The sequence below is a fragment of the Melozone crissalis genome, unplaced genomic scaffold (genome assembly GCF_028551555.1).
Source record: "Melozone crissalis strain CALT ecotype California unplaced genomic scaffold, PUWL_Pcris_2 ptg000042l_1, whole genome shotgun sequence".
In the NCBI taxonomy this organism is placed as follows: domain Eukaryota; kingdom Metazoa; phylum Chordata; class Aves; order Passeriformes; family Passerellidae; genus Melozone; species Melozone crissalis.
Window position 1 is genome coordinate 15,458,402 of NW_026535820.1, and position 25,766 is coordinate 15,484,167.

The 25,766-nt window shown below is 39.4% G+C and overlaps 1 protein-coding gene across 1 annotated transcript in view; it reads left to right on the forward strand.

Moving 5' to 3' along the window:
• CDH2 (cadherin 2) overlaps nucleotides 1-25,766 on the forward strand; it is a 115,970-nt gene that overhangs the window by 76,962 nt on the left and 13,242 nt on the right. The window contains exons 3-14 of the mRNA XM_054284593.1: nucleotides 673-899; nucleotides 2,742-2,888; nucleotides 3,970-4,125; nucleotides 5,490-5,634; nucleotides 6,683-6,855; nucleotides 11,711-11,848; nucleotides 12,249-12,434; nucleotides 14,351-14,607; nucleotides 15,925-16,067; nucleotides 17,261-17,494; nucleotides 17,798-18,031; nucleotides 19,261-19,400. Coding sequence (XP_054140568.1) covers nucleotides 673-899; nucleotides 2,742-2,888; nucleotides 3,970-4,125; nucleotides 5,490-5,634; nucleotides 6,683-6,855; nucleotides 11,711-11,848; nucleotides 12,249-12,434; nucleotides 14,351-14,607; nucleotides 15,925-16,067; nucleotides 17,261-17,494; nucleotides 17,798-18,031; nucleotides 19,261-19,400 — 2,180 coding nt within the window. The remainder of the gene's footprint in view (nucleotides 1-672; nucleotides 900-2,741; nucleotides 2,889-3,969; nucleotides 4,126-5,489; nucleotides 5,635-6,682; nucleotides 6,856-11,710; nucleotides 11,849-12,248; nucleotides 12,435-14,350; nucleotides 14,608-15,924; nucleotides 16,068-17,260; nucleotides 17,495-17,797; nucleotides 18,032-19,260; nucleotides 19,401-25,766) is intronic.

The following is a 25,766-nucleotide window of genomic DNA, read 5'->3' on the forward strand; positions in this document are numbered from 1 at the left end:
AAACCCAAACAAGCAAGCACAAAAACCCAAACTAAAAGAAAAACTCGGGGTCATTAAATTACGTTTTCTCTTTGAGGCATTTACTGACTCCTCCATCTTGTCAATGAGGAACAAGGCAACTCAGTCCCAGAGCTCATAAGAAATCTTCCTGAGATGGCACAGCTGAATCACAGGCTGATGTGGGCACAGAATTTAATATTTTTAACATATTTCAGGGTTTCTGCCTTACCCCCACTGGCAGAGAGAGACCGTGCTGGAAACACAGTTGTGTTTGCAGTTATGGTTGCAGTGTAATGGAATTTTTTGAGCATTTTAATGAATCAGCTTGACTGGGTCTTTGCGAAGCTTGAGATGCAAACCCAACTAGCAACCAACTGAAGTGTACCATAGGACGTGGAAGGAGCTGGTTTTCTTGCTGGCGGTGGGGTAAATTTGTAGGCAGGAGGCTGTTCCTGTCTAGGGTTAAAATCTCAGCCTAGCAGTCCACAGAAGAATAGCATTGTTATGGACTGACAGGTAAAGAACAAGTCCTAACTTGTAACTGCATGTGATAATAGCAGTAACAAGCATTTTTGCTTTTGAGTTTGTTCTTAGTGCATTTGATGTCAGAGTAAATTCAAGTGGGCCGCTTTTTCAATTTTTTTTTTGTGTCATTTTATGTCTGTTTTACAGTGAGGTTTCGAAGCTGTGATGGAAACAAAAAAATACACTTTGGTAGCAGTGAGCCAGAAGATTTCAGAGTAGGAGAGGATGGTGTGGTCTATGCAGAACGAAGCTTTCAGCTTTCAGCGGAGCCCACAGAGTTTGTCGTGTCTGCTCAAGACAAGGAAACCCAGCAAGAATGGCAAATGAGGGTGAAGCTAACCCCTGAACCAGCCTCCACAGGGGCTTCAGAAAAGGTAAAACAAGAGCTCAATGCAGCCTGTATAAATGTATCTCCACAAAGAGGCATATCTTTATATATGGGGTTTAATAGGGGTTTAATTTTGCCTGTCGTGCACCTCTCCATGAACCAGCTTATTAATGGACACCCAGTGCATGCAGAGCTGGAACTTTAGAAGGAACTTTGATCATCTTTTATTCTGTAGTTTTGCTAAGGCATGAAAAGACATGCCTATTTAACTATATAGGATTCTTTGTTTGAGCTTTTTGTTTGTATAGCTTGAGATTTATACCTGAATTTAAGTCTCACACAGCCATTTCTTTATTTTAAATTGCTTGAAAATATTATAGTATTTATGCAAGCAGTTAAATATAACCGCAAAATAAACAAATCTGTGATAGAATGCATCAGTCACATTTATTAGATGGGAACTGTAGATTTACAGCAGTAAGTAGGAAAGCACTTCTGGCAGGGAATATTGGCTTTGTCTTGTCCCGTCATAATCAAATTGGAGACTGTAAATTATTCATGATTCCAGCACTCCTTGGTAAGGAAGATAGTCTCCCTCTGCTGGAAGCTGCCATAGGATAAACCATGTACTGTAAGAAAAATCAGACCTAGCAATGTGCAATTAGCAATGTATTTACTTTAGAAAAGCATATTAGGTTATTTACCTTTTTCTGTCATATTACCTGTTGCCTGCTGTTTCTTGCCTTCTCCTTAGTGAAGGAGAAGGGCTTCGTTTACAGATGAAGAACAAAATTTATTCATAGATTAACGTACCTATAATAGGTACACATTTAAGATTTAAGCATCATGTTAAAAGTAGGTAATGTGGTTATGCAATACATTTTTCCTGAGAACACACTGGAGACCACTGCTGTGTAATCCTCATTTGTTTGCTTACTTGGTGATTGTGTTAAATTTGCTAAGGCATGATTTTAACAATGGAAATATTGTCATTTTGTTCGTGGAAGCACTGTAAAAGAGCAGATGCTTAGATGTGCTAGTGCATGCCCTGTTTATTCCACACACACTATTCCGGTGTCCTTACCATCAACAGAATGCAGAGGAGTAGAATCTGGCCTTCATTTGGTGTCTGTTCATACTCTTCAATGTAGTTGCCTAGATTAAAATAAAGTTCTTCTTTTAAAAGATTTGGAAGATGTTTTTGTCACCCTGTTCCCAACCTTAAGCAAGCTAGCTGTGTGTGCTGTCATCCAAAGGATGAAATGACTGCAGATGTAGAAGGGAATAGGAAGGGAATGTTGACACCCGGCAGAGATTAATGCCCAGTGTGTAAAGTGGGTCATCTACTGCATCCATCATGGCTGACATAGGTTTAAAATAATTACAGCATTAATTCTATGGGATTTAATAGGGTCATAAATATTTGAGACATTCCTTACCAGTATGTATTAAACTTCTCTTGGAACTCAAATTGCATTATAGCACACCCAGATCTAAATTTAGAGTACAGTAGCACATTACCTGAACTGAAGCTCTAGCTAATGAGAAATACATAAAGGCATACTATTAAATTCTGCAAAATATTATCTACTTCTCAGAAAGTGCCAGATAGTTTACACAGTAGTGCCATGTTATAAATGGTTTATAATTCCCTTTCTCTTCCTAGTTAAATAAGGGGAAAAAAGGGGTTCTTAAAATTTGGCAGTGAAATTGTAAATGATATTGGTTATTTTCAAGCTGCACTGTGAATGCAAATAAAACAGTTCGATGAACACAGAGAAAGGACAGTCTTTCAGTCAGTTATGTAATTGTACCTGAGTTACTTTATAATGTCTGCTAGTAATTCTCCTTCTAACATGTGCTTAATTTTATCTTGTACCTGGGAAAGGACCAAAGGAAAATTGAAGAAATCATATTTCCATGGCAACAATACAAGCACAGCAGCCCTCTGAAGAGGCAGAAGAGAGACTGGGTTATTCCTCCAATCAACCTACCAGAAAATTCCAAAGGACCTTTTCCTCAGGAATTAGTTAGGGTAAGGAAGTTAATAGAAGTGTGGTTTCAGTATCCCTCAGAGAGCTCTTGAAGAGATTTTGTGTAAATGATGTCTTGTTCATCATCCAGACATTTATCAGAGTCTTTTGGGTTGGTTTCTTGTGGCTGCCTCTGCATTGCATGCTGGGATGCGTCTAATTTCCTGGGGTTTAACTTGTTCCTACGCATCTCTACTGGTGGAAGATGACCTTGTTTTGGGTGGTAATTTGTGTTAAGGGGCATCTCTGCTGGTATCTCAGGGGTTTTCCAGTTTCCTGTACTGGAGTTCTCTGCCTGGGAAATGGTGTGGGAGTGAGCAGGAAGCAGAGTGCACCAGGAGACCAAAGGAAATTGTATCTGTTGGGGTGAGGACAGCAGCTCTTCCACAGGATTCTGCTGCCCAGAAGTGGCCACTGCAAGGAGCCACTGCAGGAGCCAGCCTCCTCTGGGCTGGCTTCCAACCACGATACTGGCTGGTCATGATCAATTTGTTGGAACTTGGCAGAACATTAGCCCAAGTTGATAGGACACAGTTTCACTCTGTTCTGTTTTATGTGTGCGCTGGTGATTCAGCTGCTCCTCACAGATGCACTGCCCTTCAGTTGTTTCCTTGGATCATGAAACAAGTTCGATGTTCAAGCAAAAAGGATGAGTTTCTAAAAGCTGGCTTGTCATGGAAGAGAGCCTGTAGCTTTGAGCTGAGGTGTAGGAGAAAAGGGAAAGCACAAACCAGGCTTTTTATTTCACGTGTAATTTTATGATACTAAATGTTTTCTCTAAGATCTAAACAATTCTGCTTAAAATATTTGCTTGTTTTTGTTTAACACAAATAATTTTTATTTTGAGAATTAAACAGAGATAATTTTCCATTTCTGAATATCCTTTGACCACTTTCGAACGAAGAGTGCTGTTAAGAACTTCAGACTTTACACCAACTCTGTACCATTTCCAGAATAATTATTTTTGCAAGTACATCTTAAGGAGCAAGGAGAAGATAAATAGAGCTGCTGCCTGTCTCAGCAGCAGTCCCATCCTGCGCTTGTTTGTAGCTAATGTAAACTTTATCTTTTTTTGACACACAGATCAGGTCTGATCGTGATAAAAGCCTTTCTCTGCGGTACAGCGTGACTGGCCCAGGAGCTGACCAGCCTCCAACAGGCATCTTCATCATCAACCCCATCTCAGGACAGCTGTCTGTCACAAAGCCTTTGGACCGGGAGCAGATTGCTTCTTTTCATGTAAGAGTTTAATTTACCACAAATCAGATTATCAAATTGAAGATGAACATCTGCTTCAAACATGACTTGAGCAGCCAGCATTTAGTTTTGTATGAGATATGATTTGAGGAGTTTGTAGCAGATTTGTATTTATTGTACTTAATAAGGCTAACTCTTACTATATTTAAGCAGCTTAAATACATTAACATACGTAAACAGTGATTAAATGTATTTAGGTAAAGTAATTTTAAAATATGGAAATATGGGTACTGTGGCTTATATTTCAAGTACAGGCCATTGATCACAGTCTCCACTGAATTGTATACTTTCCAGAAGTTTATTTTTAATTCAGCAACTTAAATTAGGATGTGACTGCTATTAGAACTGCAGCAGCAGCTGTGATTTGAGAAATGGATGGGAAGAATAACATACCAATTTTTATTTTAGGGCCAAATCTAAGCATTTTAATAGAATTGTAAATTAGGCCTGTCAGCTTATGAAAATTATATTCTTTGCTCTAAAGAAATTGAAAAAGTAGACCACAGATTCCAGTACCAGTGGAAAAGGAAAGTTGCAAGGAAGACGGGGAGAGCAGGCTGTGACCTAAAGTTTCCTGTGCTTTTGGGAAGCCATGCTGAAATCACCCAGCTCCTGGAGAGGGTTTTCCAGCATGTTGTGGATTAAAACACTCCTTACCTTGTGTTCTGGGGAGATCTTTGAGTGCTGCTCCCAAACAGAGGACACAGCAGGAAGCATCTGGAGGGGAGGTGTGGGTGAAAGGCTCTCATACAACAGCTCTAACGTCCATAAGATTTTAACTGAGAATTTGACATTGGCAATTCAGGATTTACTGACTTAGGAATTTACATTTATATGAGTCATTATCAGAGTGGTGAGTTAATAATGCCATCTTGCTGCTTTCTAGTAGCTTTGTAGCCATAAGAAATATGTGTGTGTATACATGATGGGCATCGGCAGGACTCCTACAGGAGAAAGTTGCTCCTTTCCCTAGCAATGGCCATGCTCTGGTCCAAATACACAGATTTACATTTAAATCTCGACCTTTTTAGGGAATGTTTTCTAATAGCCATTATTAAAACCAGAATTCTATGTGACAGTAGGCACTAGTAGTGATCAAAATTACACGATCTAAAATAATTTTCATCAAATCAAAGAAGGAAGTCTGCAACTTAGAATAGTTTGGAAGTCTGAACATCATTTCCATTAGCAGCTTGGAAATTTAAAAGGTCGATATGAGGGAGCAGTGGCAGATAAGAAAATACACTGAGCTAAAAATGTCTGGCCTGAAATTTCCTGTCACTATTATTATATCTATTTGCACTTGTATGTTGTGCAAATTCTAATACTTTTAATGATTTTTGCAGCTGAGAGCACATGCTGTGGATGTAAATGGAAACCAGGTGGAAAATCCTATTGACATTGTTATTAATGTCATTGACATGAATGACAATAGACCTGAATTCTTACACCAGGTTTGGAACGGGACAGTTCCTGAAGGATCAAAGCCAGGTAAGATATGGGCTTTTGGGAGGCAGAGGTATTATTTTGAAGTATTATGCTTACAGTGTCATTTTGAAGGTGTGATGAAGGGAGTGCCTTCAGACCTTGTAATACTTTGAAAGGTGTCTTTAGTGTGATGAGCAAAATCTCAGATCCTCTGTCTTCTTATTTCACCCTATTTTTAATGCACTTTTTAGCATGTGGGGATTCATTTCCAAAAGGCAAAATTGCTATGTGCATGAACTAAAACCAGGGGAGTCTTTAAGTATATGACTTCTGGTTTATGGTTTTCAAAATCCTAATTATAACATCACAGTTCTTACATTTATTTTTATGATGGACATTGATGTTCATTTAGTTGACAGGTCAGGGTATAAGAGACTTCTGGAATGTCACTAGATACAGTTCTAGTTCTGATTCCCAGAGGCTTTGCAAATACTGGGATTTGAAATCAGTGTCATTTGAATTCTTGAGAAAACCTAAGTGTTGTTCAGATCTCATTAAAATTCTAATCAGCTCAGACTAAAGTTTGCACTATGGCTGAAACCACTTCCTTAATTTGTCAGAAGTGCAAAATGAAAGGTTAGCACCAGAAATGTGTTTCCTAACTGTTTACTTGGCATTTGAGATCTATCTCAAAGACTTTTGAAAGAGTATTATTTATATTGATTTTCCGTCACTATCAGTATGTTCACCAATTCTGAACAATAAGTATATTTCCTTTGGCCCAATTAATAACATAAGTATCTAAACATGAAATGTTCTTTTGTTACAGAAATGTTATTTGTGGCAGAACTGTAGAGTTTCATTGTTTATGTAGCTTCTTCAGTTATAAGCAAATCTAGTCTTTTATAAACATAGAGTATTTTTATCTCCTCTTATGTATTTTAATTACTCTGTTGGTGAGTCTTGATTTTAGCCAGTTTGTTTTAAGTAAAGAAAGAATGTGCAGATTTTACCAAAAGAAATATGTGCTTTGACCACTGCTTGTAAAGTGATCTTGTATAATCTGAGTATAAACTGTTTATGTAACATCAATTATTTTTCCTGGTGCTAGGGACCTACGTGATGACTGTTACTGCCATCGATGCTGATGATCCCAACGCCCAGAACGGGATGCTGAGATACAGAATCTTGTCCCAGGCCCCGAGCAGCCCCTCTCCAAACATGTTTACAATCAACAACGAAACTGGTGACATTATCACTGTTGCAGCTGGGCTTGACAGAGAGGTAAGGCAGGTCTTAATCCTGTGGGCTGGATTGAACTTAATATTGTAAAGATTATGGCTCAGGGTGGTGGGTGGATGAGAGGGTGAGTGAGGAGCTGGACGTCAGCTGACAGTGCGCACCTGCAGGCTGTCATATCCAGGGCTGCAGCAGAAGCAGCATGGCCAGCAGGTCAAGGGAAATAATCTCCTCCTCTGTTCTGCTCCTCTGAGACCCCCCCGGAGTGCTGCATCCAGATCTGGGGTTCTCAGCACAGAAAGTAAGTGAACCTGCCTGGAGCAAGTCCAGAGGAGGGATGTGAGGATCATCAGTAGGCTGGAGCACCTCTCTTATGTAGATAGGCTGAGAGAGCTGGGGCTGTTTAGCCTGGAGAAGAGAAGGTTCTGGGGAGACCTTATTGCTGCCTTCTAGGACCCAAATGGGGCCTAGAAGAGAGCCTGGAGAGGGGTTTTTAATAAGGGCATATAGAGATAGGACAAGGGGGGGTGACTATAAACTTAAAGCAGGTGCATTTAGGTTAGATAAAGAAAGAAATTCTTTACTGTGAAGGTGGTAAGATGAAGGAACAAGTTGCCCAGAGAAGTTGTGTATTCCCCATTCCTGGAAGTGTTCAAGGCCAGGTTGGATGACATTCTGAGCAACCTGGTGTAGTTGGAGGTGTCCCTACCTGGGGCTGGGTGTCTGCAACTATATGATCTTTAAGGTCACTTCTAGTCCATACAATTTCATGATGCTGTGATATATTTGTCCCCCTCCTCAGTCTTAACTTACTCCCTTTCACCCTGTTGACACCAGCTATTTTCCTAGTCTCAGAGTACAAAAGTTCAGAGGAGAGAAAATTACATTAGAGATGAAACTTGGACCCTTTTGTTCCATACATGTACATGCCAAGTTACTCTTGGCTCTCTGGGGTCATGGAAAGGATCTTATCTGATAAGCCTGTTTGCTCTTAAGAAACAGATGCATCTAACAGATACACACTAAGGCAGAGCAATGCAATAATAATAGTAGCAAAAAGAAATAATCTGCAAGGTGCATCCTGTCTAGACAGTTCTTCACTATGCCCACCACTGGAGAAGGAGCGTGCCAGATCCTCTGCTCTGATTCACCCATCTGTGAGGTTGGGAATAAAAATATTTCCCTCCCAACTCCAAATCTGTCACACTAACTGTGCTTTTAAACCACTTGAAAACTTCACAAGAGATAAGCATTATTTTATAAACAAGCTATAAAATCCTAACAGACCTCTTTTGAATACATCTTGTTTCAACTTCTGCATTACTAACCTCATTTTAGCTCATTAAATCCAAAGTACTGGGTTTGCTGTTCATCTTTTAGCTGCTTGTTTATAGTTATTTAAAATGGAGAATAAAAATGCTTTCTAAAGTTCTGTGTTTGCTATTAATATTCTGATGCATTTCAGTTTGAAAGGGGCAATCAGAAGATTTGAAAAGCTAAACAGACTGTTAGATATTGCAATTAATTTTTGAGGTTTTATTAACATTCATTCTATTTAAGTTGGTTTTGAAGAGAAGGGATTTGAGCAAAGGAAAACCCTGAACTTTACAGTATTGCCCTATTAAATTAAAAGAATGATGGGCAGCTTTGCCCTTGTTTTTAAAATCCCCTGGTCATCTTTGACAGATGAACTTTCAGAAGGACATAGCGATAATTCTTGAGGTTTTATCACTTGGTGACTAGCTATACTGGAGGGATTTAACTCAGAAGAAACCAGCTGCCTGTGGTGCTTAGACCCTCACATTAACAGTTGGAAAAGCCTTGTCATTCACCATCAGTTTTCCTGATGGATCACTCCGCTGACACCCAGATGGGTATATATAAACATTTCTTGAACATGTTGGATATTAATGATTAACGTTAAATCATTCAAATATTAAATTAGACTAATATGAAATAAAATGGTTTCCTTCCCAAGCTTTGCTTCCTCCATTTCCTGAGTCATTTTGTGGAAGTCAATTAAATTAAAATGACTGGGAGTCTAGAGAGCCAAAGCTGAATTGTCTTCTGACAGTGGGCCGGGGAATGCCTTGTTGTCCATGTACCCCAGCTGGTCTGCCCACTTCTGCCTTTCCACTCTTTTCTATAAGTCTTGTCTCGCCTGATAAAGCTCTAATTAAAATCATAAAATGCTAGGCAGAATTTTAAATTCTTAAATAATATGACACATTTTTTATGGGGGCATAAGTGTTGTAGGCATAAAAAAAAAAAAGTGGCTCCTCTGATAGCATTCCTCATCTGCTGGTATTTTAGATTAACATGCACAATGCATTATCTGTCCTAACATGCACAGGAGGATATTTGCTTAGGTAAGGAAACTCAGCTTAAGGCAGAAGAAATCTTTCATTTGTTATCTCAAAAGATGCTGTTTCATGAGATCCAGCTGCTCTTATTTCTTCCGTTATTGCTGTGGAATTCACTTCAGCATTAAAACATCTGCCTTGCTGCTGGAGGTGCTGAAGAAGGCAGGCGGGGTACTTAAATTTACACACTGACATTCCTGCCTCACGTGAGGTTAATTCAGTGAAGTGCTCTTTTATTTGGCCTGTGTTGAAGTGGAAAGATGTGAACTGATGAGGTCTGCGTTCTTTCTTGGAGCTGCCGGTTTGCTTTTAGATGTGTTGCTGCTAAGTCTCTGTGCAGGCTGCTGACACATGCTCCACGGCCCATTCCTGGCTGCTTCTCAAGCCACAGTAAAAAGAGACCACCTCCCCCAATTTCCCCATGCCTGGAAGGTTGTGTGCTTGTTGATTTCTGAAATTTCACTCTCAGCAGTTGATCTGCTTTATGTGAGTGCTGGGAAGAGGGGAAAAAAAAACAAAGAACCAAGCAAAAACACTGATTTGCTGTCTTTTGGGGCACTTTCTGGGGAAGTTTTTAGTGTGCTGGTTCTGTTGGAATTAAGTAAGATGACTGTAAGGAAGCTGAGTCTCTGTGTAATAATAATGGAGTTTTCCTTAATGAAATTTCCTTCTTGGGATCAATGTATTAAGACCCAGATGAATCAGAAGCACCTGCTGTTTCAATAACATAGAATCATATGGCAGTGAGATTTGCTTCAATACTGCTTTAGATTTTATTGCTTCACAGTAAGTAAAGTATGCTTTTTTTTCCTGGATGAAGGTGGTAAAAGCATTTCTTTGATTCCCTCATGACTGCTACTCTTATTGGTGTCATGAAGGAAATCTTTAAGATGTTTAAAGGTCAGTTTGCAAGTATATTTTCCAAGCCAGAATTCCTATACATCTATGTATATATATTTATGCATTATTAAACCTGTATACTGCACTTCTGTAGACTTAATACTAACTCTAGTCTTGCTTTTTTAAAGAATTGTGGGATGCATATGTAGCAATTCACATTTGGAGTGTCTTGTAAGGGTTTCTGTGTGAAAGAAGGCATGAGCATAAACCGTTATCTTCAGTGGGAGATAAAGATCCATAGAGCTTATTTTTAAAACTTTCTATTCCGTGACTCATTGTTGCTGCTTGGAAGTGTGCAAACCATTAAACCTCTCATGTCTGTCTTACTGTCTGGCCAAAGTTTGAAACAAAGCTAAATACTACCAGTGGAATTGCCCTTGCTTATTTTTTGTATCAAAACCTGTAATTCCTTTTCAAAAATGATGTGATTCTAGGGGTGTCCTGCTTAGGGTCAGGAGTTAGACACTCTGATCATGATGGGTACGTTCCAACTCAGCATGTTTCATGATTCTATAAATTGTTTCCATGAGAAGTAATCTGTCATATACCCCACTCTTTAGACAGTGGAAGAAAATAGTGTACCAAATGGAAAAAAAAAGCCCAAAACATAAAAATAGGCTCTTTTTGAATTATTTTTATTTTGCCAAAAGTGGTAGCAAACCGTTTGTGAAAGTGCTGTTTCAAAGTAATAGCAGCTCCTTGTGTTTGTGTCCTTTCTTTTGGGAAGAACTGGATGGTAACACTTCCCTGCAAGGAGGGACGATGAGCTGGAAGAATGAAAGAGCATGCGCAATATTTGAAAGCAATGAGTTAAAATAAACTAATAAACTTTTCAGCAACTTTATACAGAAAACATCTTTATGATTTTTTTTTTTTAATGGAACCTTGTCTGAGTTGTTTCAAGCAGCTCACCAGGCTGAGGTCAGGTCTCCACCAGGCATTTTGGGTGCTTAGGGACCCTGCTGGCCCCAGTCCAGCTGTGAGGGGGGAGCGAGTGCCCAGCTCAAGGGCCGTTAGCAGCAGTGGGGGGAGAGGGGCCCATGGCTGCCGTACTCAGCCAGGGTGTTTAACATTTATGGAAATAGCCCGTTTGGTGCTTTCCTCCCCCTTTCTCCAGTGCCCTTACTCGTCTCTGTTGGCCTCGACATCTTTGGTTTCCATAGAGATCACAAGAAGTTGCAGCAGCAGTTTTATACTCAGGCTTGGCTGAAGCAAAACCTTGGCACTTGTGGCCGTTTGGCCGACAAACCTACCTTGGCTCAGGGCTCTCAAATGCTTTTGAGGACTTTCCCTGTTTTAGTATAAAATGCACTCTGGCTCTCTTTGCGCCGTTTGAAAAGCATTGTTAAACCTGTGATCATGCATTAACTGTCTAAAGTGGTTTGATTTATTAGAGTAGGAAGCAGTCAGCCTGTCCTAACCTTGATGGTCTTTCAAGCAGTAGTTCAGTATAAGCAACCTGCTGCTGTATTCCTGTGGCACAAACTTTGCTTGCTCCTGTCATTTTGGGTGATGCTAACTAGAATAAACAGTGTGATAGGCTCCGTTGCTTAGCAGAGTGCAATTTTTGGGAACACCTGCTGTCCTATGGTAATGTTAGTTTTGTCTAAAACTTATGTTGTCATTTTGTGTTTTAGAAAGTACAACAATATACATTAATAATTCAAGCTACGGACATGGAAGGAAACCCAACATATGGTCTTTCAAACACAGCAACTGCTGTCATCGCTGTGACAGATGTCAATGACAATCCTCCAGAGTTCACTGCCATGACTGTAAGTACAGGATAGGAGTTACTGAAGGATGTGCATATTTATAACCCTTCTCTGTTTCTCTCATTATATTCACACACAGTAAATAATTATTACTTATTAAATACTGTACTGGCAGGCAGAATCAAAATAGGTGCAGAATATATATCCCTTACATGCTGTATATATTATATTATGGTCATTATATTATGGTCAAAAATATATATATTTTTGACCAAAAGGCAAAAGCTGACAAGGGAATCAAGCCATTGGTTCTCTGGGTGGTCTCAGGTAAACTTCATTAGATACATTATCAGAGCTCCAGTGAGGAGAGGTGGGCTGCCCCGCTTTGATGAGTGTTCAGCCTGGTGTGGCCCGTGCATGCTCCCCCAGCTGAGGTGAAGTGTTTCCGTGGTTTCTGCAGTTCTACGGGGAGGTGCCGGAGAACAGGGTGGATGTGATCGTGGCGAACCTGACGGTGACAGATAAGGACCAGCCGCACACGCCGGCCTGGAACGCCATGTACCGCATGACCGGGGGGGACCCCACCGGCCGCTTCACCATCCTCACCGACCCCAACAGCAACGACGGGCTGGTCACTGTCGTAAAGGTAAGGCCTGCCCGCCTTTCAGAGACTTCAGCAGAGATGGAGGAGGTGGGAGAGCACCAAAATGGGGGGAAATGTGAATTCCTTAGGCCAGCATGAATCTGGAATTAAATGGATGTTCACCTTTAGGAATCAAGTCTGTCTCTTCGAATGTTACCTTGCTTATGCTATCAATAGTATTCCGCCTGCTCAGTTTTAAAAATCTGCCCAGGTTATTAGAAATTGCAAATCTTGAATCTTTATTTGCTAAAAGTTAGAAATTACTCTGTGGAAAAGTGTCTGCTTAGTATTTTTTGCTAGTCTAAACAACTTCCTACCTCCTCAATTAGTAGTCATGCGTGTCGTCTGCATATTTTATGTCAAGATGTTCCATTAAGGAAGAGATACAGGCAGTCAAAGCACAATCAGAGAGGAAAAAATAATAGGTGGGAGGGTACTTCTACAAGAGACATTTAAAGACTGGCTATTTTTAAAACCTCATTTAAATACCTTTTATGGAATAACCTGTCTATCTTCATTCTCTAGCCAACACAGCTCTCTGTTGAGGGATGACTTATTTCAAGTGATAATAACAATGTGATTCTATAATTAAACCTGCCAGGCAGTAGCCACCTTTACTCATGACCCACTGATAAATGTCTCATCTCTGAGTTGGCCTGCTCTGGTTTTGGCTGATCCGTTTCAAAGTCAAATGTGCAATGCCAGTAATCCCATTTGGAAATTAAAAAATTCACTTTTCTTTTTTTTCTTTTTTTTTTTGTTCTGTTTTGTTTGATTTCATTTTGTTTCATTTTATTTAATTTCATTTTGTTTGATTTTAATCCTCCCAGTATTTAGGTGACAAAAAGATTCAACATACATGCAGCATTAATGGTAATTCACAGTGGGTTTTTTTTAAGAACTGTCTCTGGTTTATAACTGCTCTTCCCCAGAGGTACCAATTGTTGCATTGCAGTCATCCAGGAAGAATTATGTGAGTGTCTGTGCTTTTTAGCACTCCTTTAAGTGCCCAGACATGGGAAGAGTTGGAAACCTGCCTACAGTTTTTATTGGCACTGCAATGAGTTGATCTGTCAACCTGTAATGAAGATTAGATTATCTCTTGTCACTTACTTCATACTGTCACATGCCAACTGCCCCAGTAAGGTACAGAGTTTTCTTCCAATCTGGGATCTGTGTGAGTAGTACAGTGCATAGTACAAAGGGAAATCCTGTCTCCAGGAATGCCTCAACCGTGTGCAGCATGACAGAGGAACTCTAGATTCACACTGCTTTTATTTCTTCTTAAGTTGGAATTCTGGCTCAGTGAGGAACTCTCCAAACGGAAGGTTATCTTCACTGGGAAGATGGAAGCTGTAGGTATATCAGAAACCAGGCTGACTGGGATTACCAAGAGTCTTTCTAGTGGGATGTTGAGGACATGAGACTCTCTGATCTATGGGAATAGCTATAGTCATGAGCTTGTTTGAAGGAAACTTCCATCCTTCCTTCTAACAGAAAGTGGCAGCTTTCTGTCCCCAGGAGAGATCATCAGGAGGCACATGTGAGTGCCTGGCACAAAGCTGGGAGCTTCTTCATCATTTTGTGATTAAACTATTCGTTTCCTCATTTGTCTCTAATGGCAGTACCAGAGTAGGTTAAATCCCAGAATGATTTCTAAAGGTTTCTAGCTCTTCTGACTTCAAAACTGCTGCTGCTGCTGCTGTGTGCAGAACTGAAACCACCACATGCTGCTAAGCAAAACCCCCAGCGCATGGGCTTGTGTTGAGGTGATGGTATTGTGCTCTCTTCAAATTCCATACTCATTTTTCAGAAAAGCACAGTAATCTTCAAAAATGTACTATAAACTTTAAATGTTATTTTGTGTCCGTTGCTGCTGTGAGCGAACATTAACACTTCCTGCTCTTTGCTCTTCCCAGCCTATTGACTTCGAGACCAACAGGATGTTTGTACTTACCGTAGCTGCGGAAAATCAAGTGCCTTTGGCTAAGGGGATTCAACATCCTCCTCAGTCAACAGCAACCGTGTCCATTACGGTCATTGATGTGAATGAGCCCCCGTATTTTGTTCCAAACCCCAAGCTCGTGCGTCAGGAAGAAGGGCTGATGGCTGGGAGCATGTTGACAACTTTTACTGCTCAGGACCCGGATCGTTACATGCAGCAAACCTCCCTAAGGTCTCTATAAGCACTTTGCAATGTCTGTGTTATGGAATGGGTAGGGTGCAAAGAGGTGACTTGTGAAATGGCTGCATTTACCGTGGCACACAGCTATCCCAAGATGTTGTGTGAGTTTTGTGCAGCTCTCTCCAAAGGGGTTTTTGGCTGTGGAGAAGGTGAACTGACCAGGTGTGTAAAGTGGGTCATTTCCTCATCCTAAGTCCCATTCCACCAAGATAGAATGCAGTTATGCATCTGTGGTAAAGTATATGTTCTATCCCAGCAAATTCGGTCAGGGCAGGCACATGCTTCTGTGAATTAAAATCGTTTGCAATTAAAATTCACCAGTAATTTTCACATGGCAACAAAATCAGATTGTTGATGAAATCTGAAGGGTTTTCTTTTCATTTTATCTCCAGTAATGCAAAGTAGGGGTGTGGTCTGTCTGTGAATTCTTGTACGGACAGCTATGATCATTATTTGATCATAATTTTTCTTATGCCTAAAACTTTTCTATACGAGCATACCTCATGTAAGACATGGTCGTTATTTGCAAAGCTAAGGCTGTGACTGCCCATGGGTCAGGACTCAGCTTATCCAGCCTTTTTTTTTTTAGCTCATGTAGAAAAAACTCCAGGACTTCTGTTCTGTCTTTCCTTCCAAAATCAAGATGATTGCAATTTTCTTTTCTCTTGATTTTTGGTAAGCTGTTTGTAATACTTTGCTCATTTCTGGACATAACCATCACAGAAATGACAGCATGAGGACTTGCTTGCACCTGATTAATGTCAAAGACAAAATTTATCAGATAGAAGAATGGTTTTGAAAGACACTTCTCTTTCAAATTAAGATGAAAAACATGCAGTAAAACCAGGGCCTCTGAAAATGAAGTAATACTGAAGTGCTAGAACAATATGAGTTAGTGCAACTAACACTATCCATTTTTGCTTCTCTCCTGCTCTCAAGCACTCTGACAATATGAAAATTAGTATGAATAGCTCTGTAGGTGTAGAAAAACCAAGTAGGATCCTGACTGAGTATTTTAATTGAGTCTGAGTATTACCATTTTATAGTTTATGGTAATTATATGATTTCCTCCAGTTACACGATAACTTATAGGGCAAGGCACTTGAAGAATCAAAATGCAGGACTGGTTTTAATATGTATTTCCAAGAAATTTACTGTCAGGGCTTGATAAATGGAAATTTATTATGAAAAATACTGTCTTCAAATTCCAAAAACATGTTCAGAATACAAATTAAAGTAATAATACTGTCTTTGTTGTCAGTATTTATGTTGGTAGATAAATAACATAACTTATGATTAAATACACAGGTACTCAAAACTTTCAGATCCTGCAAACTGGCTGAAAATTGACCCTGTTAATGGACAAATAACTACTACAGCTGTTTTGGACAGAGAGTCAATATATGTGCAAAACAATATGTATAATGCAACATTTCTTGCTTCTGATAATGGTATGTATCAATATTGTGCATTTTTTTCAAAAAGCTTTTCATCTTTGTGATTGAATGGCATTCAGTTTTACTGGGGCAGAAAACAGAATATGCTTAGAATACATCCCGTTGGAAATCTGTATTACTATCAGACCATGTATAATTTCCCAGCTACTTGGGAAATGGCGGAAGAATAATTCTCTGAGTTTATAGAGAAACACTGTCTTGGTTACATTAGTTGAGTTGACAGCAAATTGAAAAAGCCCTGCATGGGAGTGTGGTAGGTTGAGTGAATGCACAGCATGAGTGGGCGTTATGGGGGGTAATGTGTCATTGGAGGGGCTTTGTATTTTCCCACATTCAGACTGCGGCAGTGCAGAGGGAAAAGTATCTTTTTGTTGTCAGTTTGTTAATGACAATTAACCCTGCTCAGAAATGAGTCCTTTGATTTCAGCTGGAGGGCTGTACTGTTCATAGCTGATAGCAGAAAGATGGACAGGCACAGTTAGGGACATTCTCACATTATAAGGGAAAACTGAAACACTGGGGTTATTTGCCTTGGAAAAAAGACATGGTAAAAATTTCTGAACTGGAAGCTATATCAGCTATTTCTATACTTTGGCTCAGTTCTGGAGAAAAGACATAAATGGAACTGGAAGATTATGGGAGGTGGAATGAGAACCATTGCTAGCTATACTGAAAAATTCAGTGCCAAATGATCACATCAGTGTGTGATTCCAGCAAGATTTATAGAAGCATCACACATTCGATATGGATGGCAGGAATGTCCAGAAATAACATGATGAAACTCAGTATTAGAAAGAATTTAAATAGCACAGTTATGGTAAAGGGTGATCTTAAGCCTTCAAAGTTAGGAAATAATTTTTCCAGAGGACAAACCATCCCAATTTTGCACCTTCTTTGAAGCCTTTGATGTGGACCGTCTGTGGAGATTTACTGTCTGTCTGGTCAGTGAAGTGGGTGAGTCTGTGATCTATGGATCTGCAGTTATTTGCTGAATTTTGCTGAGTAGGGCCATTTTTCTGAGTGCAGACTACATAAGAATTATTGTGTTAGCAGGGCCAGTGACAGTGTTAGATTGGTTTTGTATAAGAATCCCAAAACTGAGGTAAACATGTAAGTGTGTTGCTACAGCTTCGTTTAAATAGCTTTGCAACTGGAAACAGGCTTAATGCTATTTCATTTTCTTTTAGGAATACCCCCAATGAGTGGAACTGGCACACTTCAGATATACCTGCTGGACATCAATGATAATGCCCCCCAAGTGCATCCAAAAGAAGCTACAACTTGTGAAACACTGCAGCCTAATGCTATTAACATCACTGCTGTAGACCCTGACATAGATCCGAATGCAGGCCCGTTTGCCTTTGAGCTACCTGACACACCTGCTAGTATTAAGAGGAATTGGACCATTGTTCGAATTAGTGGTAATTAACATTGTGGAAATCTTCATTCTGCAAATATCTTCTCTGTGGTATTATTTCACAACATACATGAGTTTGGTTGATATGAACAAGAAATCACCTTAGTGTAAGTTCCCCAGAGGACAAGAAATTTTAAGAAAGAAAAGATGGTCACAGCAGTCAGGAAGTCTGTTACCCTGAGTATCACATAGCAGTTTGAGCAAGAAGTTAACCCCGAGCTGAACCATGAGCTATTTTTGCCAGTGCTATTTTAATCCCATGTGAGCAATATATTACTTTTAACCAGCACCTTATTTCCACACACAGGCGATCACGCCCAGCTCTCCTTAAGAATCCGGTTCCTGGAGGCCGGCATCTACGACGTGCCCATAGTAATTACAGATTCTGGAAATCCACATGCATCCAGCACTTCCTTGCTGAAGGTGAAGGTTTGCCAGTGTGACTTAAATGGCGACTGCACAGATGTTGACCGGATTGTTGGTGCAGGGCTGGGCACTGGTGCCATCATTGCAATTCTGCTTTGTATCATCATCTTGCTCAGTGAGTAGATAGCTCTCTTAATTTTAACTCCTTTATTCTTGTTTTGCAAGTACAATATTACTTATTTTAGTATCAGGTACCTTGACAAAGACCGGGGAGTTATTAAAGGCTCAGGTCCAGGAATTGTTTCTGCATGTTTCAGTGTTTTGGACAAGTATGAAAACTTCCTGATAGTACAGGATTTAGAGTTGGACAGAGTACAGCTAGCACCTGTTTGGCACTCAAAGCCCTGCATTGGGTTTGTGAAAGAGATTTTCCATTGATACTCATAGACACTTGTGGTGTTAGATCAGTGAGTGGCCAGGTTGAAGATGTGATTAGTCCCCAGGCTTCTAATCTGTCTTGTGCTGCCAGTACTGTGCAATTTGGTGCCACCCATAGCAGGTAAAAATGCTTTTAAGGAGTGCTCTGATGTTACTACTGCTGTGCTTCAGATTAATGCAAGTAGGAATTACTGTTGGAAAGTAATGCATCAGAGCCCTTTGTGTAAGGCCTGAAGAGAAAGGCAGGTGTTGCAATGATGTGTATGTTTAAACACCGCATAAAGCTGTACTAGTATTTTATTTTGTGTGAGTAAGGGAAGTGACTAAAAATCATGAGTGTCTGTCCAGTGTAGTAAATTAGATAATTAGATTAGCTAGCTCTCCTACACATTATAGTTAACTGATTGCCTATTGTGGTGGAACACAAGGGAGAGATTAGCCTGGTCATAGTACACTATGCACCCATCTAGAACATAGAAAATTATGGAAAGGAGTAATTAAAAAAAAAGAGCCTGGATAAGCACATGATTCTACACAAGCACGCAGTGCATTTACTTTCTTGATAGAATAAATTTTTAAAATGCTAGGTATGAAACTAACAGGGCCTTATTGAAGGAAAGATTTCTTTCTGAATATAGTGGTTTATGAAGCACAGTCTTTCTTAATTCTTTTCATGGGAAGTTTATTTTGCAGATGTGGAATGGATTTGTTACTTACAACTTGGAATATGTGATTGATTTATTGATTTCTAAACTGAATTGTCTGTAGTGGTCTGAGTTGAATCATCTCTTACTTAAGCTGCCTTCTGTCAAATTATTAATTTTAAAAACCTCCAGGACAGTCAAATCCAACTTCATTGCTTTTTTTGTTTTCTTCTTTTAAATCTTCACATTAAATTCTTACAGTTTTTATGGCTGTAGTTCAGAAGTAAGGTGTGGTTTTATCTCTTCCATTTTTGCATTACAGTTTTAGTTTTAATGTTTGTGGTATGGATGAAACGCCGTGATAAAGAGCGTCAGGCAAAGCAGCTCTTGATTGATCCTGAAGATGATGTGAGGGACAACATTCTGAAATACGATGAAGAAGGGGGTGGAGAAGAAGATCAGGTGAGGAAAGGTTAATGGGTTTTATGTGTAGATTTACACTTCTCTCTGCACTTTGTTTTGTTTACATTGAAACACTCTAGTAGGTAGCTAATTTTTACATTAAGTACTGAAGGCAATAACTTTAAATAAAACATTGCTTTATCTTTTTCTTTTTTTTTTTTGCCATTACAGTCATACCAATTGCTTGCCATTAGGACAAGATGTAAAAGCAGTATCTTGTCCTCTTGCAGTAAAAGCATTCTGACCAGATTCCAGCTAAGGCTGTTATATTTAAATAAAAGTTAACATTTACTGTCATTGCTGTCTGTAAACTTTCCTCGCTCCCTGTCTGGGAACTTGTACAGCAACACGAGTGCAGGGTGCCTAATATCATCTAAACCAAATACAATCCTTTCTTGGTGGTGGGTGAATGCCTTTCTAGATAAATAGTAATGTTGGCTATTGACAGATTTGCCACCACTGGGATTTCAGGCTTGGAAAGCATTTAGGTTTCAAGTAGCTGTCAGGGCACATCTGTGTTTATTCAAATGCTTTCCCAGGCAGGTGCCATGTGCATTTACTCTCATGTCACCTCTGGTTGAACCACTGCTGATATGTCAGAGGGCTAGGAGTGATGTGTATATGCTAAGAATAGTGTCTTTTCCCCCCTCTCTCTCCAAGTTAGTGGATTTTCAAGCAGTGTGATTTCCTTCCTTTAGAGGACGTTTATTAAGTGTGTTATGAACATGACAAACAGCAGATTTATGCACATTATCAATGGTAGAAGTGAGTGTAGTAATTACAAAGAGAACAGTGTGTATAATAGAGTCTAAGAAATTTTCCAGTTAAAAGCCTTGAAAAATTAAGTGCAATTCTTCCGCACGTCCCCAGTCTCAGTCATCTGGCACTTGAGTTATCTGAAAAGTGTCTCCCTTCACTGCTACAGACTTCTATAGTTTCCTTCTGCTCATTTGTTTGTTTATCTGAAATTTGTGTTCCCCTTAGTAATTTCCATGCTTCCTGCATTTCCCCAAGTACTGTTCCTACTTCCTGGCTTTTCTGCATAATGTTCTTCTTAGGCAGTTTTCAAAGGAAACTTCAGTTTATGCAGTTTTGGAAAAACGCTTACGTTAAATAAAGTGAAAACAGCCCTTTGAGTCTATGCATGTATTCCAGATATTTGTACATAGTTTCAGTACAAGAACTGCATCCTGTTCATGCATCTGTTGTTGTACGGAAAAGTTGCAGTCTTAAAAGAAAATTAGGAAACCTCAGTCCTGTGAGAAGTAATTTTTCAGTTCACATATTCCCAGCTCCTGTTCATCCCGAATTCTCTGGGGGATCTATTCAGCAATTGTCATGGATCTTTGATTTTTAATTACTGTCCACACAACCCTCAGGACAGAAGTGAGTTAGGTTCACTGAGTATGGTGCATTGGGAAGCCATAGGTGATGGTAGGGTAGCTTTGGGTGGGATTGTGCTGCAGATCAGAAACATGAACCACAGTAATGGTGTACGATGAGAGCAAAACAGGAATGGTTCTGAAGTCTCTCCTCTGCCCTTGTTGTGCTGTGCTCCTCTCCAGCTGGCAGTGCTGTCTTTGTGAGAGGCGCAGTCAGGGTGGTGTGGCAGGAGGGAGTGAGACACCCCGTGAGTGCCGCGGAGATTGGCGCGATGTAAACCGTCCGTAATCGCAGCGAATGAGCGTGCTGCGCGCAGAGCAAGGAGAGCTGCCGGCGGGTGCGCTGGCAGGAAAACAGTGAGGAATGTGAAATTAGGACCATTTCCTCTCACAGTGGACATAGAAAGCATCTAAACCTAGAGAATTTTAAGGGCTTTACAAAAGATTGAATGATTATTAGTCACAAACACCCTTCTTACTTTCTAAAGATGAATTTTAAAGCCACTACTGCGATTTATTTATCTTCACTGCAGCCACTTTGTTCAGGTACGTGGGTCTCCTTTTTGATCCATTGACAACAAGCCAGTCTCTGGGGGTCTAAAACACCCTTTTACATTCTCAATGTAGAAAACATGTCCAGAAAAGAACAGCTTGTACACAGTGTAACAAGCTTTTGTGACCATTTCTAGTGTGGCCAGTTTTATACCACTGGTGGCAAAGTGGGGGTAGGTTCTCCCATAGCTTCAAAGCTAGGAAGTTGTTCCTATGCAGAATGGATGAAGAGAGAGCACAAACTTCTCATCTTTTTTTCTTGTCTGAAATGGACGATGTAAATATGTTCTGTCTTGCTTTTCAGGGAGATTATTTTACTTTATTTTGGTCAGACATTTTTTAAAATCTAAATTCTTCCTGTGCTTAACTAGATGGTAATAATTCTTAGATTTGTTTCTTCTTGTTTCCCTCCTGGCCCCCCCCATCTTCTGTGCCCAGAGGAAAGAGGGAGAATGATACTTCATTGGGGTTTATTTGGTTTTGCACACATTTATGTGAGATTTCAGAACTTAGAATGCAGAGCTTTTCGAATGTCCCAACAAGTTCTCTGCAAGCAGTAATATCATTTTTGCAAACCATGGCTTAGCAAAATACTGCATAAGCAAAGCTGCGTGCAGCACTGTGGGCAAAAGATATTGGCTAGAAAGATCTTTGTGTTTTTGTCAATGTTAATGAAAGTATTAAAGTTTCAAAGTGAGTGTTCTGAAAAAGTATGGGACTAACATCAAAAATATATTTTCAGAATGAGGCCTCACAGGGTAAAACTGCCACTGTTCTATTAAAATCAAGAAAAATTGCTTTGTGTCAATCTTGGATCCATAAGTCATCAGCAAATTACAGGAAAATGCTCTGCATCAATATTAACTTTTTTTTATGGTGCACCATACCTAAAATCCTGAGGACTGATTAAACAAGCAGATTCAGTAGAAGGCAGTAAACAAGGTGACTCAAACACAGAGCCATCCTGCCCAGGGTCCATCTCATGTGGTAAAATAAAAGGAAATTTTAAAGCCTCCTGTGCATCTCAGTGAAAACAGTATTTTAAAAGCTTCAGACATTTTCATAAAAGGTAAAGTTACTTTTATTGATAGCCAGCAAATTACTTTTTAAAATCACATGCTTCTCTAGAAGGACAGCTTGAAGATCTACCCTGTGTGGCCTGATATTTCCCAGATGTTTAGGTTATTTGAAGATGAGACTGTTAGGGCTTGAAGGTAAGTGATAGAACTTAGGTCCTTTATCCTGAAACAAATTAAATTTTGGAGGTTTTTATCTTAAAATACTTTATTTATTTGAGAGGTATAATTTATTTATATTGAAACTATGCAAGTTGGGGTTCTTAGCTGTCATGGCAGACTCAGAAACTCCTAAAACATGTTCAGCAGGTTCCTTTCAAACTCTCTGTACATTCTATCAGAGTGATGTCTCCTGTAAGAAATTACATGAGTTCAAATTCCAGCTAATTCCTCTGAGTCACAGCAACTGCCAGAAACAAGTTGGAATTCCTCTTTCATTTTGTTGGTGTGTTTGGTTTTTTTTTTCTCCTGTGCCAGCAGTTCCAAGGAATTATGAAGTGAAATCTGTAATAAAAGAGCACTTCAGTCCTTCGTGAAGGTCTTCTGTTAATCCCATCTGAGGCCATCTTGGCCTGTTTTGTTCAGTCTGACAGACTGAATGCTTGTCAAGAAAATTGAGGATCTTGAATGATTCATAGTTGTCTTCTACCCTGGCATGATGTACACAGGGTCGTGTGATCTCCACAGCAGCTGAGAAAAATGCTGTTAATTCTGTAAGCCAGAAAAGCTTTTGATCTGTGGGTCATAACTGAAGTCAGACTGCTCGCCTCCAAAGAGCATTGTCAACACTGGAAGTATTGTGGACTTTTTTCACCTAGAAAAAACAGGCTGAAAAACAGGCTCCAAAATGTTTACAGCCCTCCTGTTGTTCCAGGCAGCAACTGTCTGGGTTTTCTGAACAATGAATGTACCAGCAGAAGTTGGGGATAAGGGAGGAATGAGAAAAGGCAGAATTATTCCAGATAGAAAGCTTTGGATTCTTCTCAGGATTCTGTTTACTATTTTCTACTTTCAACAGTTGAGCTACCTGACTTAGAGGAGATGGGCCATGAGAGGGTTTGAGTCAGCATCATTCTGCAGAAGTCAATGTGACTGGTTTGGGAAGGGGAAAAGCGTTGGGGTTGGGGGTTTTTTTGGTGTTGGTTTGTTTGTTTTGGTTTGGTTTTGTTTTGCTTTGTTTTGTTTGTTAAACCCTGGTATTTTGTTTTGTTTTTCCTAAAATTATATCTGAATCTTAAACTCCTGCGGGTGGGGGACAGTATAGTTTGTTACATTCTGAAACAGAAAGTTCAAATTAGGAAACTGGAGTGAGTGCCTCTCTTGACTGTTAATGAACCTCATGATCCGTAGCTTGTAGTTGTTCAGCAAATGGGAAGGTGTGAGGTGCAAATGGTGAATATTCTTTCCTGATAAAATGTGCTCTGAACTTGTAACACCAGTCTCAGTTCCAGAGAACCCAAACCTGCTGCTGACTGAGTGTTGGAGCACTTAGCATGTGTCTGCAGCGTAGTTGCAGACACACAGCCCATCACACAGCCCATCACAACCCATAACCATCACTAAGTCATTTTTATCACATATCTCAGGCCATTTGTATGACTTACATCAAGGTGGTGGGTGCTTGACTGGGATATGTGCAGCATATGTCAGCCTGATAACTGTGATAGTTTTTTTTTTTTTATCTAATTGCTATTGTAATATGTCTCATTGCACAAGATGATTCTCTCCTTTGAGTTCATTTCTATAATGTTTTCTGAATTTTAGCAACACTTGCTCATGCAGGTAGTCCTGCTGAAGCAAGTTGTCTGAGCAAGTGGGTGGTATGCTTTTAAAGTATTGCAGATGAGCTGTTTTGAGCATGTAGGATAATCTAGCCCTCAGATCTTTTCAGCACTAGAATTTCAATGCAGTGATGTTACTATTATTCAAAGTAGTTTACTTGCTGAGGAGTCTTCATTGTCCTTCCTACATCAGTTTTTTTTACATTAATCAATAGCTTGCTTTTTGTCGTATTTTCTACATATTTACATAAAGAGAGAAAATTGTAGCATTTAACGCTGTTAATCACATTAAAAATAAAAGATGAATGGTTTATTGTATGCGTGCAGGATCTAAATTCTGAACAGAAATTGCTTTTATGAAAGGGTAGCTGTGTTCCAGCATTTATGTGTCATAGATAAAGGCAAAATTAGGTAGTCCTTCTGAATTTTTGTGTGTGGGTTTTGGGGTTCCTTTTCATATTGTCATAACTTTCTGTATGCCCGCATTTTGAGATAACATTAGTCTTCTGTGTTGGGTCTTTTTACCTTGTAAACATGGTAATGGTCCTTACCTACTCCATGAACTTTATAAATCCATGTGATTCGATTTTCTTTTTCACCACCCTGAGTGTTAATGAGATCATTTACTCTGTTTTTAACCTTCATTTTGCATTGCATTAAGAATAGAACATGTTTTATGTTCTGAAATTTCAAACATAATGAATGAAATAAAGGTTGCTATGATATTCCCCATGAATATACAATACTATAATTAAAAGGTAGTTATTTCAGGGATTGTGTTTGCTTACTAAGACATTAGCTTCACTTTTTTGAATAAGTGACTCATACAGTGCTCCTGTGGAGGCATTACTGTCATTCCTTGGTGAATCTTTATCTCGTGATGTGAAAAGTAGTATTTTCATAATTCTATTACAAAATTGTTTTATTTTATCATATCTAGAACCTCTGCCTGTTACTGCATTGTATCTGCAGCTGGAGCTTCACTTTCACCTTTCTTATTATGAAAAAGATAAGCTAGCTTCTTTGATATCTTAAAAATTATTAACTTGTAGTACTACAGATGCATCTGTAATAAAAACAAATGGGAAAAGCAGTATGGCAGAAAGTAATCTAAAAGCAAGTGACAAAGAGCAACTGTTGGTGCAGGCATTTTAACTATCCTCCCACCTGCAGCCTACATCTAGTCAGTTCTCTATCTTTGCTTTTTTTGAAGTCTCATAGTTTCAGGAAATGTAAGATTTAGGGGAGGTTGCAGTATTTTGCAGAACTCAAGTAATATTTTATGTGAAAATTTCTGATAGCCTTTTAGGATGATGTTTGCTGGGTTTGGGGGTAGAATATATAGCAGGATTGGTTTTCACTTTTTTTTTTTTTTCTTCTTTTTTTTTTTCAGTGGGAACACACAGGAGTAAAATATTTCTTTCCTTACTTCCCCATCTCATTTTTCTATTGGAGTAGACAGTAATTGCCTTTGGGACAAAAAGGCAAAGCAGAACACGGGTTTTATCCATAGGTACTTCAGAGTCATTATTAGTTCTGTTTTCTCTTCAGAAAATAAAAAAGCTGGGTTTATAC